The 17857-nt window shown below is 37.5% G+C and overlaps 1 protein-coding gene across 1 annotated transcript in view; it reads right to left on the bottom strand.

The window, feature by feature from the left end:
• Positions 1 to 17857, bottom strand: part of NRDE2 (NRDE-2, necessary for RNA interference, domain containing) — a 40623-nt gene that overhangs the window by 19407 nt on the left and 3359 nt on the right. Inside the window, exons 2-5 of the mRNA XM_008593652.1 lie at positions 10814 to 10922; positions 9334 to 9561; positions 6046 to 6195; positions 858 to 1308 (exon numbers count right to left, since the gene is read on the bottom strand). Coding sequence (XP_008591874.1) covers positions 858 to 1308; positions 6046 to 6195; positions 9334 to 9561; positions 10814 to 10922 — 938 coding nt within the window. The remainder of the gene's footprint in view (positions 1 to 857; positions 1309 to 6045; positions 6196 to 9333; positions 9562 to 10813; positions 10923 to 17857) is intronic.

The raw sequence follows: 17857 nt of genomic DNA, 5'->3' as shown, positions 1-17857 counted from the left end.
CCGGCCCGGGGACCGGCACCGGGATTGCAACCCTCGGTATTGCTCCCGCGCCTCGCCCAGCCGGTGAGCGGGAGCCGGTCTGTATGTGGGATCCGAACCCTCGGGCGGCGCGCGCCGCCGCGCTTCCCAAGCGGCGCACTATCCAGTGCGCCACCGGGCCGGCCCTAAAACCTTTTCTGAAGAGCCAGTCTTACCAATAAAACAGCCAAATGTAGGACAAAACAATGCTAACTGCATGACATGAGTGGTTCAAAATGAGGGACAAGCACAAATGCATACATTTTAGAAAGGGAGCACATGGCTCTAACTCGGTAAGTTACGGAGCAGCCTTTCCTCTTGCACAGTTCTGTGCATTTTGCCTGGTGACGTAGAGAGCAGAATGACGGTTACCAGAACCTAGGAGGAGGGGAAGTGACGGATTAACAGGTACAAAGCTGTGCTATCTATATTAAGTGAATCAATGTACAGCATATGCATGTACTGAAACAACACTCTGTACCCCACAAACATGTATAAATAAATGTTAAAATTTAAAAAGTTAAAAAAAAAAAAAAGACTTCCAATTTCACCTTCTTGTGGCAGTCCTGTCTTCCTCCCTCATGGCAAGTCACTCCCTCACTCATTCCCAAATTACACATTACAGCATTTACTACCCCAAGGCACATGTACGCTTCATGTATCAGTCTTCCTCAGCGGACTCTGAGCAAGCTCAGGGCAAGGGCTCTATTCTAATACTCTTTATAAGCCCAGTGCCAGGGTTCCTCATAGGAGATCAAAAATTGCCACAGAGTTAATCAGTTTGCTCAAAATCAGGAATGTCATTCTAAGGTAAAAGAGCCAGGACAGCAAAAACCTACCTGAAAAGCAACAAATGCCATCCACAGCTGAATATCCCGAGGATTCTCCCGAACCCTCCTGTTAAACTCCTCCACCTTGGCCTTGAGAATTGCATTCTCGCTGTCTGCCTGTGAGACTGGCTGCTTTGATTCTTGCTCTGAAGGACCCTGTCCCTGTAACCACTGTGTGGTTGACTGATCATAAATCCCCAGAGGATTCAACCAGGTTGTAACAGGAGGAGCCACATCATCCGAGTCAGTCACTGGTATAAAGGAGATTGGATCAGACAAAGGAAGATCAGTTTTCCTGCTAACAGCAGCTCCATCAATGTTCATTAATCCCACACTCTTCTTCGTAAAATAGCGTTCAACATGTTTATGTGAGTGCTTCTTCTCTGTGGAAGTTCCTTCCCAAGATATACACTGCTTCTTAGGATTAATGCCAAGGCAGGAGTCTCCTTTCCTCTTGTATCTTATATTAGAAAAAGAAAAAAGTTACCATAGGAATACATACACTACCTCTGAATGATTGAAGGCTCATTATACCTAAACTCTTATTATGCAAGTTAACTGCGTATATCCAAATTAACATCACCTTCAAATTGTTTCTATTTAGAGACATACGAGGATTAGCAATTAACTTTTCTGCCTAGCTTGATTTCTTCCTATAACACTTCACCTCTTCATTAGCATCTCATGAATTTAAGATCATGCCTGTCTTCTAGATCTTAGTAATTTCTACTTTCCTGAAGCTTTGTAGTTAAAGCTAACATACATTATGTCATTTGACTATTAAAAGTCATATGTGACAGGCAAGGCAGAAATTATCCCCTCTTTTACACTGTTCTAAATATGGACACTGAGACCTGGGAACCTTGGCCATTTGTCTCCTAGTCCAGTCCTGTTTTCTCAATATTGTCTTATGTCCCTACTTAAAAAGATAACACATATAGGTCTAAGGTTCTTTTTTAAATCCTGAAACAAAGTATGTCCAAATGAAATTACATTTGGCTATTTTCTACTCTAGAGGAAAAGAGGCTGGGTTCTAAAATGCTTTTATGGAATGTGTAGGTGTCCCCAGAGTTACAAACACATGACTACTGAATATGTGCAGGCAAAAGCTAAGGAAAATTGTGCACTTTTCTCCATATATGCTAGCAAACAACCCAATTTAAAAGTGGGCAAAAGATCTGAACTGAAATTTCACAAAAGAAGACATGAGTGGCCAATATGCACATGAAAAAGTACTCAACACCATTAGTCATCAAGAAAATGCAAACGGAAAACACAATGAGATACACCACATACCCACCAGAATGGCTAAAATTAAAGGGACTGACAATAACAAATGTCAGTGAACAACCAGTGGAGTAACCAGGACTCCCTATACACTGTTGGTACAAATGTAAACTGGTACAAACACTTTGGGAAGAGGTCTGGCAGTTTCTTTAAACACTAAACACAGACCTACCCTATAACCCAGCAATTCTATTCCTAGGTATTTATCCAAAAAGAAGGAAACCCCATGTCTACACAAAGCCTTGCACACAAATATTCTCAGCAGATTTATTCATAACAGCCAAATACTAGAAAGAGTCCAAGTGCCCATCAACAGAAGAACGGATACACAAATGGTGGGACAGCCATACACTGGAATACTATCGACAGCAAAAAGGAACAAATGACTGATAAATGTCATGTGGATGAATCTCAAAAACATTACATATAAATTCGCTCTCAAACCGTTTCTCTATCCTCCCTCCCAATTCTTTCTAGATTACCTCACAATAATCTCTCTCCATTCCACTTGTAAGTCAAAACCAACCTTCAGAAAGGTGTGAGGAGATCAAACAGTGCTAAAGCAGCTCTAAGTCAGCCTGTCATTCCCTAAGGAACAAACTGTAAGTAAAAAGCTAGTTTTCTTCTCCTTAATTACTACTATTTTAGTAGTACTGATTTCTCCTCAGTTTCACTAAAAATGTACAGTATTTTAAATATTCATATTATCTCTTTAAAAATATTTAGTTTTTTTACTTTAAAATTAATAGCTACCTTTTTATAGCATATTAGATGAAAATGATAAGAGAAAAAAAGAATTGTACGGGTTGATATTATCATCTACTTTCAGATACGTGTTTCTGTATACAGTTATAGGTATATACACACATCCTTTTCTAAAACAGTTAATGTTGTATAGTTTCAGGCTTTACCCCCTACTTTTAAGCATTTCCCCAAAACCATTAATCTTTAAAAATATAATTTTTATTGGCTTCAAACTTTAACCATTTCCCTCTTGTTGGACATTTAGGTTGTATCAGCTTATCACTTATCACAGAAAGTTAATAACTGCACAGGACCTAGGGTGTAATATTGCAATATTCCCCCAAATGAAGGCACTTTTCCTATAAAATCCCTATCAAATAATCAGCTAGTGTTCACCTGAATAATTCTAGAAGTAGGAACCCTCACTTTGTTTGGAAGTTCAGGGAATGACATCGTATGTACATTTCATTTAAATGAATGCAGCTACAGGTACTTGGCCACACATATAAAATGGGGGTTGGAATGAGAAGAGGAAGAGCGAGAGTACATTTAAATGGAGCACACAATCCTGCCCTGAATCTGCTCAGTGGGTCTGAGCCCAGGAGTCTGCGAGGATGGACAACATAAACTCGCCTTTCCTTCAGTGGCTTCCATTCTCACATGTTCCTCACAGTGCCAGACTGCCTGGGTCCAAATTCCAACTGCACTGTTTGCCAGCTGAGGGACCTTGATCAAGTTTTTAAAACCTGTCTGTGCCAGTTTCCTCATCTATAAAATAGGGAGAATAACAGTACCTATGCCACAGAATTCCTGGGATGCTCAAAAATGTTCATATTTGTAAAGTCCTTAGAACAATATGATAAGTTTAAATTATTATTATCTTATAAAGCTTGACTCCTATATGTAAGCTAACTATTTTATCTGGTGTATAGTCAAAGAAACAGCAATCTATTCCAAAAATGGAGAAAAAACTGACTGAGCTGAACTCCACTGACAGTGTATTAGTCCTAAGGAATTTTCTGAAGGTAATACTGATATATAATTTCCACGTTATACACTAACTGTAGAACCTAACCCGTTTACCAAAACACACCAACACATACCATGTCATTGCTGGGATGCTCACACCAGTAGAAGATGTGCTTTTATACTAAGCCAAATCTGACTTCCTGGAACTTCCACTCAGTAGTCCTGATTCTGCCTTCCCAAGTCACAAAGAACATTGTCCAGCCACCTTCCAAAGCACAGCTGAGCAAAGATCAATGATCATATCCCTGCCATAGGCAACATATCCATAACCTCTCAAGTAGTCCTCAAAGGATGGTGCTAGTCAAGTCATAAGTAACCCTCACTGTCCCTCTTAAAGTGGGAAAATTCAGTGCCTGATACAATACTCCCACTGCCTTCTGACCAGCTCAGAGTGCCATGGGATTAATATCTCCTAGACCTGGATGCTAATAGTCATACCGCTATTAATACAGACAAGATGTACCTCACTTAAACTTTACTAAGTTACAAAGAAATCACAACTGCCCTAAGCCCTTTAATAGTATTATCTCTGCAGTTTAAATTAATAAAGTTATCTCTAATTACTCTCTTCCTAAGGTCTGTGCCATTCATTAGTAGAAGCTCAAGAGCCACTCTTTGTTACTATTTTCTCCTTTTTCCATCTATTAATAAATAACCCTTTATATTTGTACACCAATTTCCAATTCCATATCAAATATCTCTGATATGTGAGTGCAAGGCATGACAGGAGTTACAATTCCCAATTTACAAATGAAGAAACTGAGGCTCAGACAGGTTAGGTGATTTGCCTGGGATTATACTGCTGGAAAATGGCAAAGTCACAATGACAACCAGAGTCCTCTGTTTTCACATCTAGAAAATGTCCTACCACACAACCTGTCTCATCTTTATTTGTGGACAGTGAAAGAATATTTGAAATCAGAGAAACACAGGTTCAAATCCCAACCCTGCTGCTCCCTGGTTGCATGCTCTTGAGCTATAACTTAACCGATCTGAGATTCCATAAATGAGAGTGCTCTCCTCTTGCTCACAGAGCAGCTGTGAGGATCAGAAAGGCTAACACAGGAGAAAACAGGCACAGGACCATGCCCAATCAGTGTTTGCTGGCTTCCCCATCTTTTACTGGGCACCCACCATATCTGTGGCACTACCCTGTGGCAGCATGGAAGTCAGACAGGACTTCAGGGAGTATTAAAATAATTCAAAAATATATGAGTACCTTTTAAATATGACACTCATTTACTCTCAGCTTTGAGGTTTTAGTTAACAGTATATTAATTAAATATGCACTGAAAAGCAACTGATATAAACCTACTATACAGGAAATTTTAGTTGGAATTGTTAACGTGGTAAGGTATAACATCAGGATGAGTGAAAATATTATTCAGATTTGTAGGTGTAGCAAGGCAATGGAAAATGAAATTTATTTTAAAAAGTAATTAGCCTATTAAAAATAGTGATCTTCAAGATCTCCTCTGAGTTTTACACTCCATGATTTTCTAGCTTCAATTTTCATCACTTGTCAACTGTTTGGGAGATTGTGTATTATTGTTTTTTATGTTCCAACAGTTTCTTACAAAGTACTAAGTGTCTAAAGGGTTTAGTAAATACTCAAACACTTTTGATTGACAGATTAGAGGGGAAAGTTCAAGCTCATTACTGAAGCAAGTATCACCACCTATTTTTATGATTATGTGGTGGTGTATGCTGGAAACATTTTGAAAACGTCCTTACCATTAAATGCCATTTTGTAAATGGCATATGTAGTGGGGATAAATAAAAGGCTTCTGCAACTTTTTAAAATGGCATACAGATTAGACCAAATGGTTTTTGGGTACTTTGTCACAATTAATTATTATAAGGTATTTTTAGATTCATTCATTTATGGAACACCTACTCTGCCAAACACAATGCCAATCACCAGGGATACATAAGATTAATCCAACCTGACCTCAACGTTTAAGTTTTCACTTTAGAATGTGAGATGAAACATGTGCCTACACAACTTAACAACAGATAAAACCCAACAGAATCTATGAGAGAGAGAAAAGCAAACAGGAAGACAGTAATGAGAAAGTTCAAAGGAGAAAGAAGTTACCGCCCAACAGCAAAAATCAGGGAAAAACATGATTGGTACCTTGCTATATCCCCTCGATAGAGAGATTTATACTCCCAGTTTGCAGGATCTGGTTTCTTATCTGTTCTGAAGGTTTCTCCTGCCAGAGCCTGAATGTCCTCAAGCCAAACTAAGCGATGTCCAACGTCGGCAGCAGCATTATTTCCTTGACTGTGGGACAAAGACATGTGAAGAAGGAAAAGGGAGAGGCACTTCAGAAATCTTCCAGTAACATATTTGGCATTTTCAGAAATATGAAAGTTAAATGTTTCAAACCCCACATGGCATCAAACGCACCTCAGTACATAAAATGTGCACATGCCACAGAGTTGGGAAGAGGACTCCTGCTCTAGGAAAAGTTTTAAAAAATAAGCAAAATCTGTCACCATGAAATGACACTTCACCAAGAAGTCCCCTTATCTCAGAAATTAACCTGAAAGATTTAGGAGTTCTTTTTAAATATTTCATTTAAATGATTGTAACTTGAATTTCAAATATATTTATAAACAAAGTTTTTTTCTAAAAAGCATCCCTGCTCTGAGGCACTTTAGAGAGGCAGAGGGAACTACCACACCTTATTTCAAAGTGCTCACATAGTTTATTTCAACTCAAAACTTACAACAACAACAACAAAAAAAAAAAGCCACAGTTCTGAACTGTTCAGTCTCCAATATTACTTAGGCTTGGTTTCAGTCTCATTTCTACAGTCTGGAGTCTACACGATGTTTTGCCTATACATCTGGACCACCTACATAAAGGGTAGAATCGTGAAAGTCTGCTGTAAAACAAGACTCTTATTGATCTCTTTGAACCAATTTGTGAGCTACAGACTTTCAGCTCAGATACAAATGAAACCACTTCCCCTGGAGTTAAATGAGAGGGAAGGAAGGTTTTTCTGGCATCTAACATCTTTCCTCCTCTAAAGAAAATCAGTTCATAATTCTGCTGACCCAAGAAGGTGCCAAAGTAGTCAAAACAGTCATCAACTGTTGTTCCATCTTTGCTTTTCAGCTCTGCTCAGATACAGATAAAAGACTGTAGAGACTTCTAAATCATTCTTGGCAGGGAATACAAGGGAATGGCATTTCAGGGATACAAAGTAGCTACTCAATAAATATTTGTTGAATGATCAGCCTCTGGTTAAAATATATAGTGATTTTAACACACTCCCCTTCAGATCAACTATGGGGGATTTTCTCTCTACAAAAATCATAAGTGAAAGGAGGGAGATCCCACTGGAAAGAGACTGATGCATTCCAAAAAGAAATGGAGTACTGGCCCACCACCAAAAAAAACCAAAAAGAAATGGAAAGCGAATGAAGGGGGTGGAGGGAGGAATGGCCAGCTGCAGACCACCCCTGGGGAGTAAACAAGCCCTTATCCCTTCCCTAATGAGTATTGAGGTCAGGAAGCAGGATGTGGTCTGGGCTATGTGCAAGGAAGGATCTGTCTCCACTTGAAGGTGAAGAAAAGGTCATCCCAGGAAACAAAGATCAATTAGTAGCTGCAACCTCTGGGGAAGTCGTCCCTTGATCACTCTGAAATAGAGTCCCATATGATTTGCTACCCTCCATGAACCCACTTTCCTGACATCAAGGAAAGACTCTCACAACTCATTAATATCTTAGTCCTTGTCTATGTGGAAACAAACAATTCCTCCAGGTCACCTTCCCAGGAAGAAACTACAAAAGTTAATCCAAGATGGTAAAAGAAAAGCATAAGAACAATCTATTTTGACCTTAATATGGATATTCTGAAAAAATATCAACAAACTTAAAAATGCTATCTGGATCATAAAACTACCAAGAGGTTACAAAGATCCCTCTAATGTGGTTAAATATAGGCTGAAATTAACTATCTTTCAGGTTCTAACAGCAATTCTTGCACGATTTGGGGAAAACCTTTAAAACTCATTTCCGTCAGCTATTAAAAAGGACAAGTAGTTAAAATGTGAGTTTTTAGAAGATACAACAATTAAAGTGATCTGCTTTGAAGACATATTAAAAAGCCAAGATATAATCATTCATACATTCATATAACAAAAATGCTATATGAATTTGTTTTATGAATCCCCTGTCCCAAGTACAGGCGGATACAGTGTTAAACAAGGCAGGCATGGTTCTTGCCCTCATAAACTCAGTTAAATTCAGGACCTTTTTGCTTAACTCCTTTATTTTTTCCTCCCAAAAGCAAACTTGGGTTACAGGTACAGCACTTGAGATACAGAGAGCTAAATAAATCTGGCTCCTCTGAGCCATAGAAGGCCTGCAGTGCTCTCCAAAACTGATCTGATGACAGAGGGATCCCAGAAGACTGTGGTGTTTGACTCTGATGTAAACACTAAGGTCCAGGTTCCAGACTCGCTCCAAAGCAGGGCTCTCACTGACATCAATGGAACTCCGAGACACAACAAAAGTAAATAATCCCTGAAGAGTTGCAAAAATCTCAACAGCACTACTTTTTTTTAAGTATGCCCTGGATAGGTACTTAAATTTTCTCTCTCCTAGACCATATGAGGAAGGAAAAGAAAAAAGCTAAATGGGCAACAATTCAGATAGTTTTACCACATATCACCTGTCCCACCCACAGGCAAAGTGCCTCTCTGTGTAGGAGGATGTTCAACTAAGCAGAGAGGAAAGCTATATTGAGTACTTATGCTGTGACCGTTCTGTAAAATGACTGGAATGATATGCTCAAGGGTGATGGCAGAATGAAATACGGGAAGAAATGAAGCCCCCAAGGAAAGGAAGTACTGTGGTCATGAGCTACTCTACACCTTCAACACAGAGGTTCTAAACAAATGTGAAACATGAAAAGAAGGAAAGACGCAATAATTATTTAAGTGCTATATAACCCTGATCAGAGTGAGTGTGTGTGTGTGTGTGTGTGTGTGTACACGCAGGAGCTGACAGAAGTGAACAAAAGATATATCAAGGAAGAGAAATAAGATGTTTCTCTTACTCTGAGTGTGAGGGCCATTAGCTCTCAAAGATGGAGCCCTTAATTATGTGTATTGACCATATCCCCACTATGGGTCACATTTGCCACCTTTCAAAAATCCCAAAGACTTTTTCTCTAAATCAGATTTTAACACAATCATCACTGTGTCTAAATAACATTTCTCAAATAAAATCATGCCCCTGATTTTCTCATGACAGTTTTCATTTTTTTTTTAAAGCTGATCAAATGGAAGAGCTCTCTTTTGATTGATGGCTAAATAATCATTCAAATGTCTAACTTGTGGCAATAATCAAAGGAGAAAAATTCAAGATTTAAAATATCGTAAGTATCTGAAAATAAGCAACCTACTTTGGTTTATCAGATTCCTTTTTACTGCCTGTGATGCTTCTGGAAGATGCGTCCTTTTCAGAATCAGTATCTGACTCAGATCCGCTGCTACTTGACTGCCCATGTTTTCTCTTTTTCTTGTGCTGATGCTTCCTTTTTCTCTTCTTTTCTTTCTTCTTTTTCCTGCTTGTTTGTTTGAGCCTTTTGTCAGTATCACTTTCATCTAAAGGCTCTGATTTCAGAGGACTCCTAGTTTGGGAAAATCAACCTTAGAATTATTTTCAAAAGAGAAGGAGGGGGAATAATATGTAAGTAAGTAAGTAAATAAACAAATAAGTATGTAATAGGGAAAGCTGTAAATGCTCACACAGGCTATTTGCTCATTTCTATACAGTAACTTCCTGGATTACAACTCACCTTAAAGACTTAGGAATTAAACCTAAAATAAACACAGGTGAATAAATTCTTATTTTAATAGTTTCTATAGTACACTTTCATACGTATACATTTTTAAATGCAAGCAACCTACCAGTTATCAAATATAGTATTCTTTTAAAGCAACATTGTAACAGGTTTATTTTCAGTGCCACATATTACGGCAATATGTCTTCATAACAAAAAAAAAAAAAAAAAAGATTTTTGATTGCGGTCCTTGTTTTTAAAGGTGACAGTGAGTTCTTCTTCCTCATTACTGAAATATCTACAAAGCCCCTCTCTGTGCGTCAACTATTCTCAATTTCCAAAGGCTTCTCACACATTCAGAGTATGGGGTTTCACAGGGCTTTCACCCTATTAATGAGACCGTCCATATCTGTGAGAAAGCACAGTTTCTCAATTCAATGATCTACAACAAAACTCTTTCGCAGGAAAGAGATTTGGGTGGAGATATGTTCCATTCTGCTTTCCCCAATGTTTTTGTGAGATTTTATCCTATGTGATATTATATGAGTTCCTTCTACTTTTACAAAAGTGTTAAGAAAAACAACTAAAGGGCCGGCCTGTGGCTCACTCAGGAGAGTGTGATGCTGATAACACCAAGGCCACGGGTTCGGATCCCATATAGGGATGGCTGGTTAGCTCACTTGGGAGAGCGTGGTGCTGACAACACCAGGTCAAGGGTTAAGATCCCCTTACCGGTCATCTTTTTAAAAATAAGTAAGTAAATAAATAAATAATAAAAAAAATACAACTAAAGAAATATCTGATTCCAAAGGTTACTAATGAGGTTAGTAAAGTTACTTAATAATCACAATGATGCCATTTCCCTCATGGCCTAATTATAGGCACTAACTGTGTAGTGTGCTTGCCACTGCAATGCAAAAGAAAAAAAAGAACAATCTATAAGAGTGAGTTAGGGAAAATAAAGATCACCTCATTACTTTAAATTCAAAAAAAGAGATTTACTTAGCTCTTTTATCACAGGGTTTTCTAAGGAGCATCATTTAAGCTAAGCTCTAGATGGTATACTGACAAAGACTAAAACCCATGCATCAAAAACTACCTTGTTAATGGTGTCCCTTCAGAAACAAGTGCTGTGGCCTTCTCAGCTTGTTGGCTCAGTGACGTTATGGTTTCAACACAAAAGCTTGGGTTGCTCAGCCAGTCTAACTCTACACATGCAAAAGGGAGAAAAGATCAATGAAATTAGCTCAATATGATTTCTAAAGCAGGAAATCCATCCATCTGATCAGCTGACATCCTAATGCGCAGCCAATGTCAACCAGACATTTTGAACAGTCCAGAGAAGCTGAACGGAACCCATGAAATTTTTATTTCACAGGGCATGGTGCTTTAACACACTTTAAAATATTTAAGACTGAAATTCTCTTGTGATATCAGGCTGCAGCTTAAGCAAAAGCCATATAACAAGTGTGGCATAAAAGGCAACAACGCTTTGTATGTTCCATCCACATTGTCTAATGAGCGTGAACTTTCCAAAGCATCAGGTTTTAATGACCTCAAATTTGATTTAGACAATTCCTAAAGGTTAAAAAATCAAATCATGCATAAAAGCCCACCATACTTAATGTTATTACAGAAGATTAAGATCTTCTAAAATATATTCCAAGGTTCTACCTTAGTATAATAATTTAATAAACCTTTCCCTACAACAGTACTTCTCTTAGAAAATAAAAAGAGATGTCAATTTTTAATGCTAAAATGATATAAATGTCAACAATGATTATCTCTAGGTAGTAAGATTAAATGTCTAAAATTTTTCTTTGTTCTGCTTATCTATAATTTCTAACTTTTCCACAAAGAACTATTTCTAAATTACTTATTTTCTAACTTTTAGGAGTCTTAGCTGTAGAGGGAAGAAAAAAACATAGATGGCAGTAGCAAGGAAGCCCACAGAGGGGTTTGTATTTGTCCTGTTCTGTTTTAGGACAAGAAGGCTGAGCATATGAGAAAAAGGAGAAGGAACCAGTGAAATGGTTGAAGATATAAGAAAGGACGGTAACCACATTTTAAAACAGTTTTATTGAGATATAATGTACATAACAAAGTTCACCCATTTAAAGTGCACAATTAAATGGTTTTTAATATATTTACAGAGTTGTGCAACCATCTCTATAACTTTAGAACATCTTCATCATTCCAAAAAGAAACCTCATATCTATTATAGCAGTTGATTCCTGTCACTCACTCCCTGTTTCCCCCCACCCCCACCCCCAGCCAAAAGTAATCTACTTTCTGTCTCTGCAGATTTCCCTATTTTGGACATTTAATATAAACAAGCTCATCCAAAATGTGTTCTTTTGTAACTGACTTCTTTCATTTGGCATAATGATTTCAGGGTCCATCCACACCACAGCATCTATCACTACTTCTTTACTTTTTATTGACAAACAATATTCCATTTTATGGATATACCACTTTTATCTATTCATCAGTTGATGGATACTATGATTATCTCCTCTTTTTGGCTATCATGACTAATGCTGCCAAAAACATTCATTACAAGTTTTTATACAGACAAGTCTCATTTCTCTTGGGCAGATATCTAGGAGTAGAATTGCTGGGTCATATGATAACTCTTATTTAGCAATTTGAGGAATTACCAGAATGTCTTCCAAAGTAGCTACACCATTTTAGATTCCTATTAACAATGTATGAGAATTACAATTTCTCCACATCCTTGTCAACACTTACCATTGTCTGTCTTTTTGATTACGGTCATCCTAGTTGGTGTGGTGTGTTATCTCATTGTGGTTTTGATTTCTATTTCCCACATGACTAATGATATTAAGCATCTTTTCATGTGTATACTGGCCACTCACAGATCCTCTTTGGAGAAATATCTATTGAAATCCTTTACCCATATTTTAAATTGGGTTATCTTTCCATCACTGAGCTCTAAGAGTTCTTTATTTATTCTGAATACTAGTCCTTTATGGTAACTGCATCTAAGTAAGCAGGAGACACCAGAATGCATGCTCCCTGATGACAGATACTTTGTTTTATTCACTGCCGTGTCCCCAGCATGTAGAGCAATGCCTGGCACACAACAGGTATTCAATAAACATTAGTGGGAAAGAGGGGAAGAAGGAAGGAAGGAAGGAAAATTCCAAAGGAGAATTAACAGCACAGGAAAACAGGAAAGAAAAGAGAAATTCTAACTTACATGCCTACAGTAGGCCAACCACCAGACTAGGTACATACCTCCTTTACATCTATTAATCCTTACTGCAAGGCTCTATGGGAGGTATTATGATCTCTGTTTTATAGAAGAGGAAACTAAGGCTCAAAGGGATTAAGTAATTAGTAAGGTCATACCTAGTAAATGCTAAACAATTATTCGCACAATCTTTCTTCTACTTTCTCCTTTTTCCTTCTGAGGTTGGTTTTCTTCCCTTGGGCTTAATTACTGGCAAGAGCTATGTGAAAATAGTTCCTATTGCTCACTGAAATCACAACCACATCCACAATAATCATATTCTGTCACAAACAAAAAAGAGAAAAGTGGAAAAAGATGGAACAAACAGTATGCAGGGAGAGATGTTCTCAAAAAATTCCAGTATATTTTTACATAAATATCCTAGATAATGATGATAGCTAGAAGGAAATGTAAAGAAAAATAGACATCAAAACAACATAAAGCATGTGACTCTCTAAAATCCTTCGGTGCAAAATAGCTTTTTAAACAATGCAATTGAGGCTTTGTCATATGGGACCACTGGGAAAAAAACAGTTTATAAAGAACCAAAACTTTTGGATTTTGAACCCAAATTATCATGAACCCTCTGTGTGACCTTCATCTCAATCAAATGACTTCCGTAAGGGCAAAAGGTATTTTCACCTGACAAGAAGTTGTTTTTTGTTTTGTTTTGTTTTTTGGTGGGATTTTAGCAGTGAACACGCATGGACTATTAGACGTATTAATCACTGGATGCTTGGCCTGGATGGATTTTGGAGGTGATCTAGTTCATAGATTTTCAAACCTTTCCTAACCAAGGAACTCACTTTTCAAACAAAATCTTTCAGAGAAGTCCAACATGCAGAACAGAAAAAGCAGATATGTTCTGGTCGGGGGTTCAGAGCGAGGGGTGGGTCTGAGAAGGCTCTCTGGAGCATAGCTCTCTCATTTAAAGAGCAACAGGTGAAGGCCCAAAGAGGTTAAATCACATGGCCAAGGGCACACATCTGAACCTGTATCTGTGATTCTTCATCTAGTTCTCTCCATCACACCATGGTGCTACTCTTTACTTCCTCAACTAAGGAGCTGGTTCTCCCAAAGTCTCCTTGCAATGAAGCTATTACAACAATTTTCACGTTGTAATCTCATTATGTGCAATTTGGTCTTCCCACTATATTCTAAACCAAAGGGTCAACAACCCAAATCCTTACAGGGACCGGATTAGTAATGATTACTATGACACTACAGAGAGTGGCAACAGAAAAAAGGAAAACAAACAAATATTCTGCCAAACAAACAGGCCAACTGGTTTACATATCTTGTATCCAAGTTTCCAGCTCCCTTTCCTCTTCCCACCTGTCTCTTGCTAAACTATAGGCAACATGAGGGCAGGGGCCATAGTCATGCCTGTTCACTCCTTTATTCCCAACTCCTAGAACAGTGTCTTGGCACAAAGTAATTGGACTTGATAAATATTTATTGAAAAAATAAAATGAATGAGAATGTGGACCATATCTTTGCATCTTTATTCCCCCAGTACTTAATTGACTGAAAAAACTAAAGAAATTTGAGATCTTCAAAAACATCCATTATCTAGGTATAAAGTACAAGTATTACTACTCTTCCATTCTTTATTGTAAATGTATATTTAATCATTAAATAAATATTTGAGTACCTACTATGTGCCTAGGCACAGTTTTAGGTATTGGGGGTATAGTGCTGAACAACAGAGGCTCTGTTCACATGATGCCTATAATTATAACCTTAACTGTTCAAATACTACATTCAAATTGTTAAATTCAGTTTTAGTTAAATGGGCTGGCTGGTTAGCTGAGTTGTTCAGAGCACGCTGTTATAATACCAAGGTCAAGTGTTCTGATCCCTGTACTGGCCAGTTGCAAAAAAAAAAGATTTAGTTAAACAGATTCCTGGAGAAAGTTATCTAAGATTAAAAGATGCTTTATTAATCAAATTGCAAAGTTCTTTTCAGCAATTACTTACATCCTCACATAAATTACAAGTTCCTGATAAAAATCAAATATGTATTTAGATAATTGTGCCAAAACTAAGCAAGATGTAACATATTACAGAGAAGACCAGCAAGATACCAAATGCCTAGGGCTTAAGAGAGAAAATCTTACTGGCTGACGAACCTTTAATCCCTGTGGGTTAGTAAATAATCACAGGCTGGAACTTGCCTGGAAATTAGCACTGTGCTATACATCTTATTACAGATACACATATTTAAGAAAGGAAGAAAGACGGAAGCATCAGGCAGAAAAAACACTTTAGAACTGCTGCCCAACAAAAATAGGCAGGAATCTGGTAGAACCAAAGCATGTGTATTTTTTTCAGGGTAATTTAACAGAAAATAATATAATGAATCATCACTGAATACTTTAAGCTGAAATACTCTTTGTGGTAAGTTTATTACATAACTCTATTTCTCCATCACTAGCAGACAACGTTCCTAAGATGATGTGACAGGACAATGAAAGAGATGTGTTTTCAGTATATCTGCAGCAAAGATAAGATCAAAGACTTGATCTGTAATAGCAACGCCTTCCTCATCATACCCAAACTATTTATAACCTTGAAATAAGAGCTGAGAACACCATTTAAATTAAAATATTCAAGTAAACTTGCCCTACCAGGTTTAAAATATATTGCTACAGTAATCTATAGTAATTTAAATGGTATAGCACTGGTATAAAACTAGGTAGACATAATAGAACAGAATAAACAGAATTTAGTATAAGTATGGTATTTCAAATCAGTGAATATGGATTATTTAACTGGTGATTTGAAATAAATTTTAATTTTGGGGAAAAATTATATTGTATTCTAGTTCTCTTTAATACCAAATAAAATCTAGTTGGATCAAAGATCAAATATTTCTAAAAATGCATGCCAAAACTAGAAGAAAAATAGGTCTTTTTAATTCAATTCTACTATGGATAGAGGGAGGAAAAAATTGCCATGAATAGACTTAAACTTTAAAACAAATTTTGAATCATAATTGCATAAAATGTCCATATTCTACACCCATTCCATTATAACAAAATAGCAGATTATTAGTTTAAGTGAACTCAGAGGTGAGTGTCACCCCTCCAGAGATAATAATTCAAAAAAACAGTTCCAGGGCTGATTGTATAAACAAATTAGCATATGAGGAGACTTCGAAATGTTTGTGGAAAAATGGAATTAAATGGAATCTTCCCACGAACTTCTTGAAGACCCCTCATATATATTAGGAAAGAGGTTTATTCCTTAAAAAAAAATAAGCCAAGCTCTTTTTGTGATCAAAACCCTTATTTTCTGACAAAGAATCTGGGAGCACAAACTAACTTGTTCAAAGAGCACCAGCAAACATGGCTGTGAACTTTATTTAAGATGAAGATCACAAGGCAGAGCCAGACGATTTTTAGGGCAGCGCAACTATTCTGTGTGATACTGTAATGGTGAAAACATGACATTACACATTTGGCAAAACCCATGGAACTGTACAACACAAGGAGGGAACCCTAATGTAACTGAGTGAATAATAACACATCAATATTGCTTCATAACTGTACAAATGTACCACACTAATGTAACATGTTAATAACAGGAGAAATTGTTGGGGGTGCGGGGCATGGGAATTATCTGTACTTTTTGCTCAATTTCTCTGTAAACATAAAATTGCTATAAAAATAAAGCCTATCATTTATAGAGAAAAAGACATCAATTACAGAGAACCTGAGCAAAGTCAGCCTTTCCATGGAACTTAAGCTACAATTTGAAGAGACCCAGGAGTTCCAAAGGTACTGTTTAAACAACAAAAATCCCAACATTCTAATATTATAACATGGTTTATAAAACAAGTTCTAGAGTCAGAAGAACCTGTGTTCAAATTGGCTTTATGGTTTATTAGTTGTGCAACTCTGAGCAAAATACTTAATCCGAGTCTCTTTTTTTCATTCAGTAATTTTTTACTGACAGGCACTGTTCTAGGTGCTAGGAATACACAATTAACAAGACAGGCCCAATACTACCCTATGGAACTGACATACTGATAGTCACTTACATGAAATGCAACAAACGCCAAGACAGAGAAGATATATAGGGTATAATGAGAGCACATAATTAGGTGTGGATCAGGGAAAGCTGCCTGGGAGAATATCTAAATAAGGAGTTAAGCAAATATGCTCCTAGGAAGTGTCTACGCAGAGGAAATAGTTCATACAAAGGTCTGAAAGTAAGAAAGCATGACTCTCTGGGAAACAGCAGTAAGTTATTGTGGCTTGACCACTGGTACTGAGGGGGAGGTGAGGACAAAATAAACTGGAAAGGTAGGGCCTTAAAAAACATATTAGAGAGTTTGGAAGTACCCTAAGAGCAACAGGCAGATAGATGGTAGAAAGTTTTGAGCAAGAGTGACAAAATCAGATCTAGTGTTCGAAAGATCAGCATCAAAGAGTGGTGTTTAAGAGCATGAATTTTGAAGCTAAACTGCCTGAGCTCAAATCCTGGCTCTGTGACTTACTAGCCACATGACCTTGGGCAAGTTACTTACTGGCTCTGTGCCTCCATTTCAACAGTATCAGCTTCATAGGGCTGTTATGAGGATTCAACGATTTAATATTTGTAAAGCATTTAGACCAGTGATTCTTGGTACAGTGTGGATAGCGGTTCAGGAAGCGAAGGTAGGACTAAAGACAGGGAGACTATTTTAGGAGGCTGTTGTAGTAATAAGGGAGGACGATGGCAAAAATTAGGCAGTGGTAGTGAGAACAGAAAGAAACTAAAAAATGTCAGAGTTGTTTGGAAAGACTAGATGAAGAACCGAATGCAAGGAAGTGGGGAATTGAGGTAAGTTTTGTCTTTTTTTTTTTTTTTTTTTTTTTGGGCCCGCCACCGGCGCCAACC

The sequence above is a fragment of the Galeopterus variegatus genome, unplaced genomic scaffold (assembly GCF_000696425.1).
Source record: "Galeopterus variegatus unplaced genomic scaffold, G_variegatus-3.0.2 Scaffold9470, whole genome shotgun sequence".
NCBI classification, from domain to species: Eukaryota; Metazoa; Chordata; class Mammalia; order Dermoptera; family Cynocephalidae; genus Galeopterus; species Galeopterus variegatus.
Note: the sequence above shows the minus strand (reverse complement) of the source record. Positions and strands in the feature narration are given on the sequence as shown.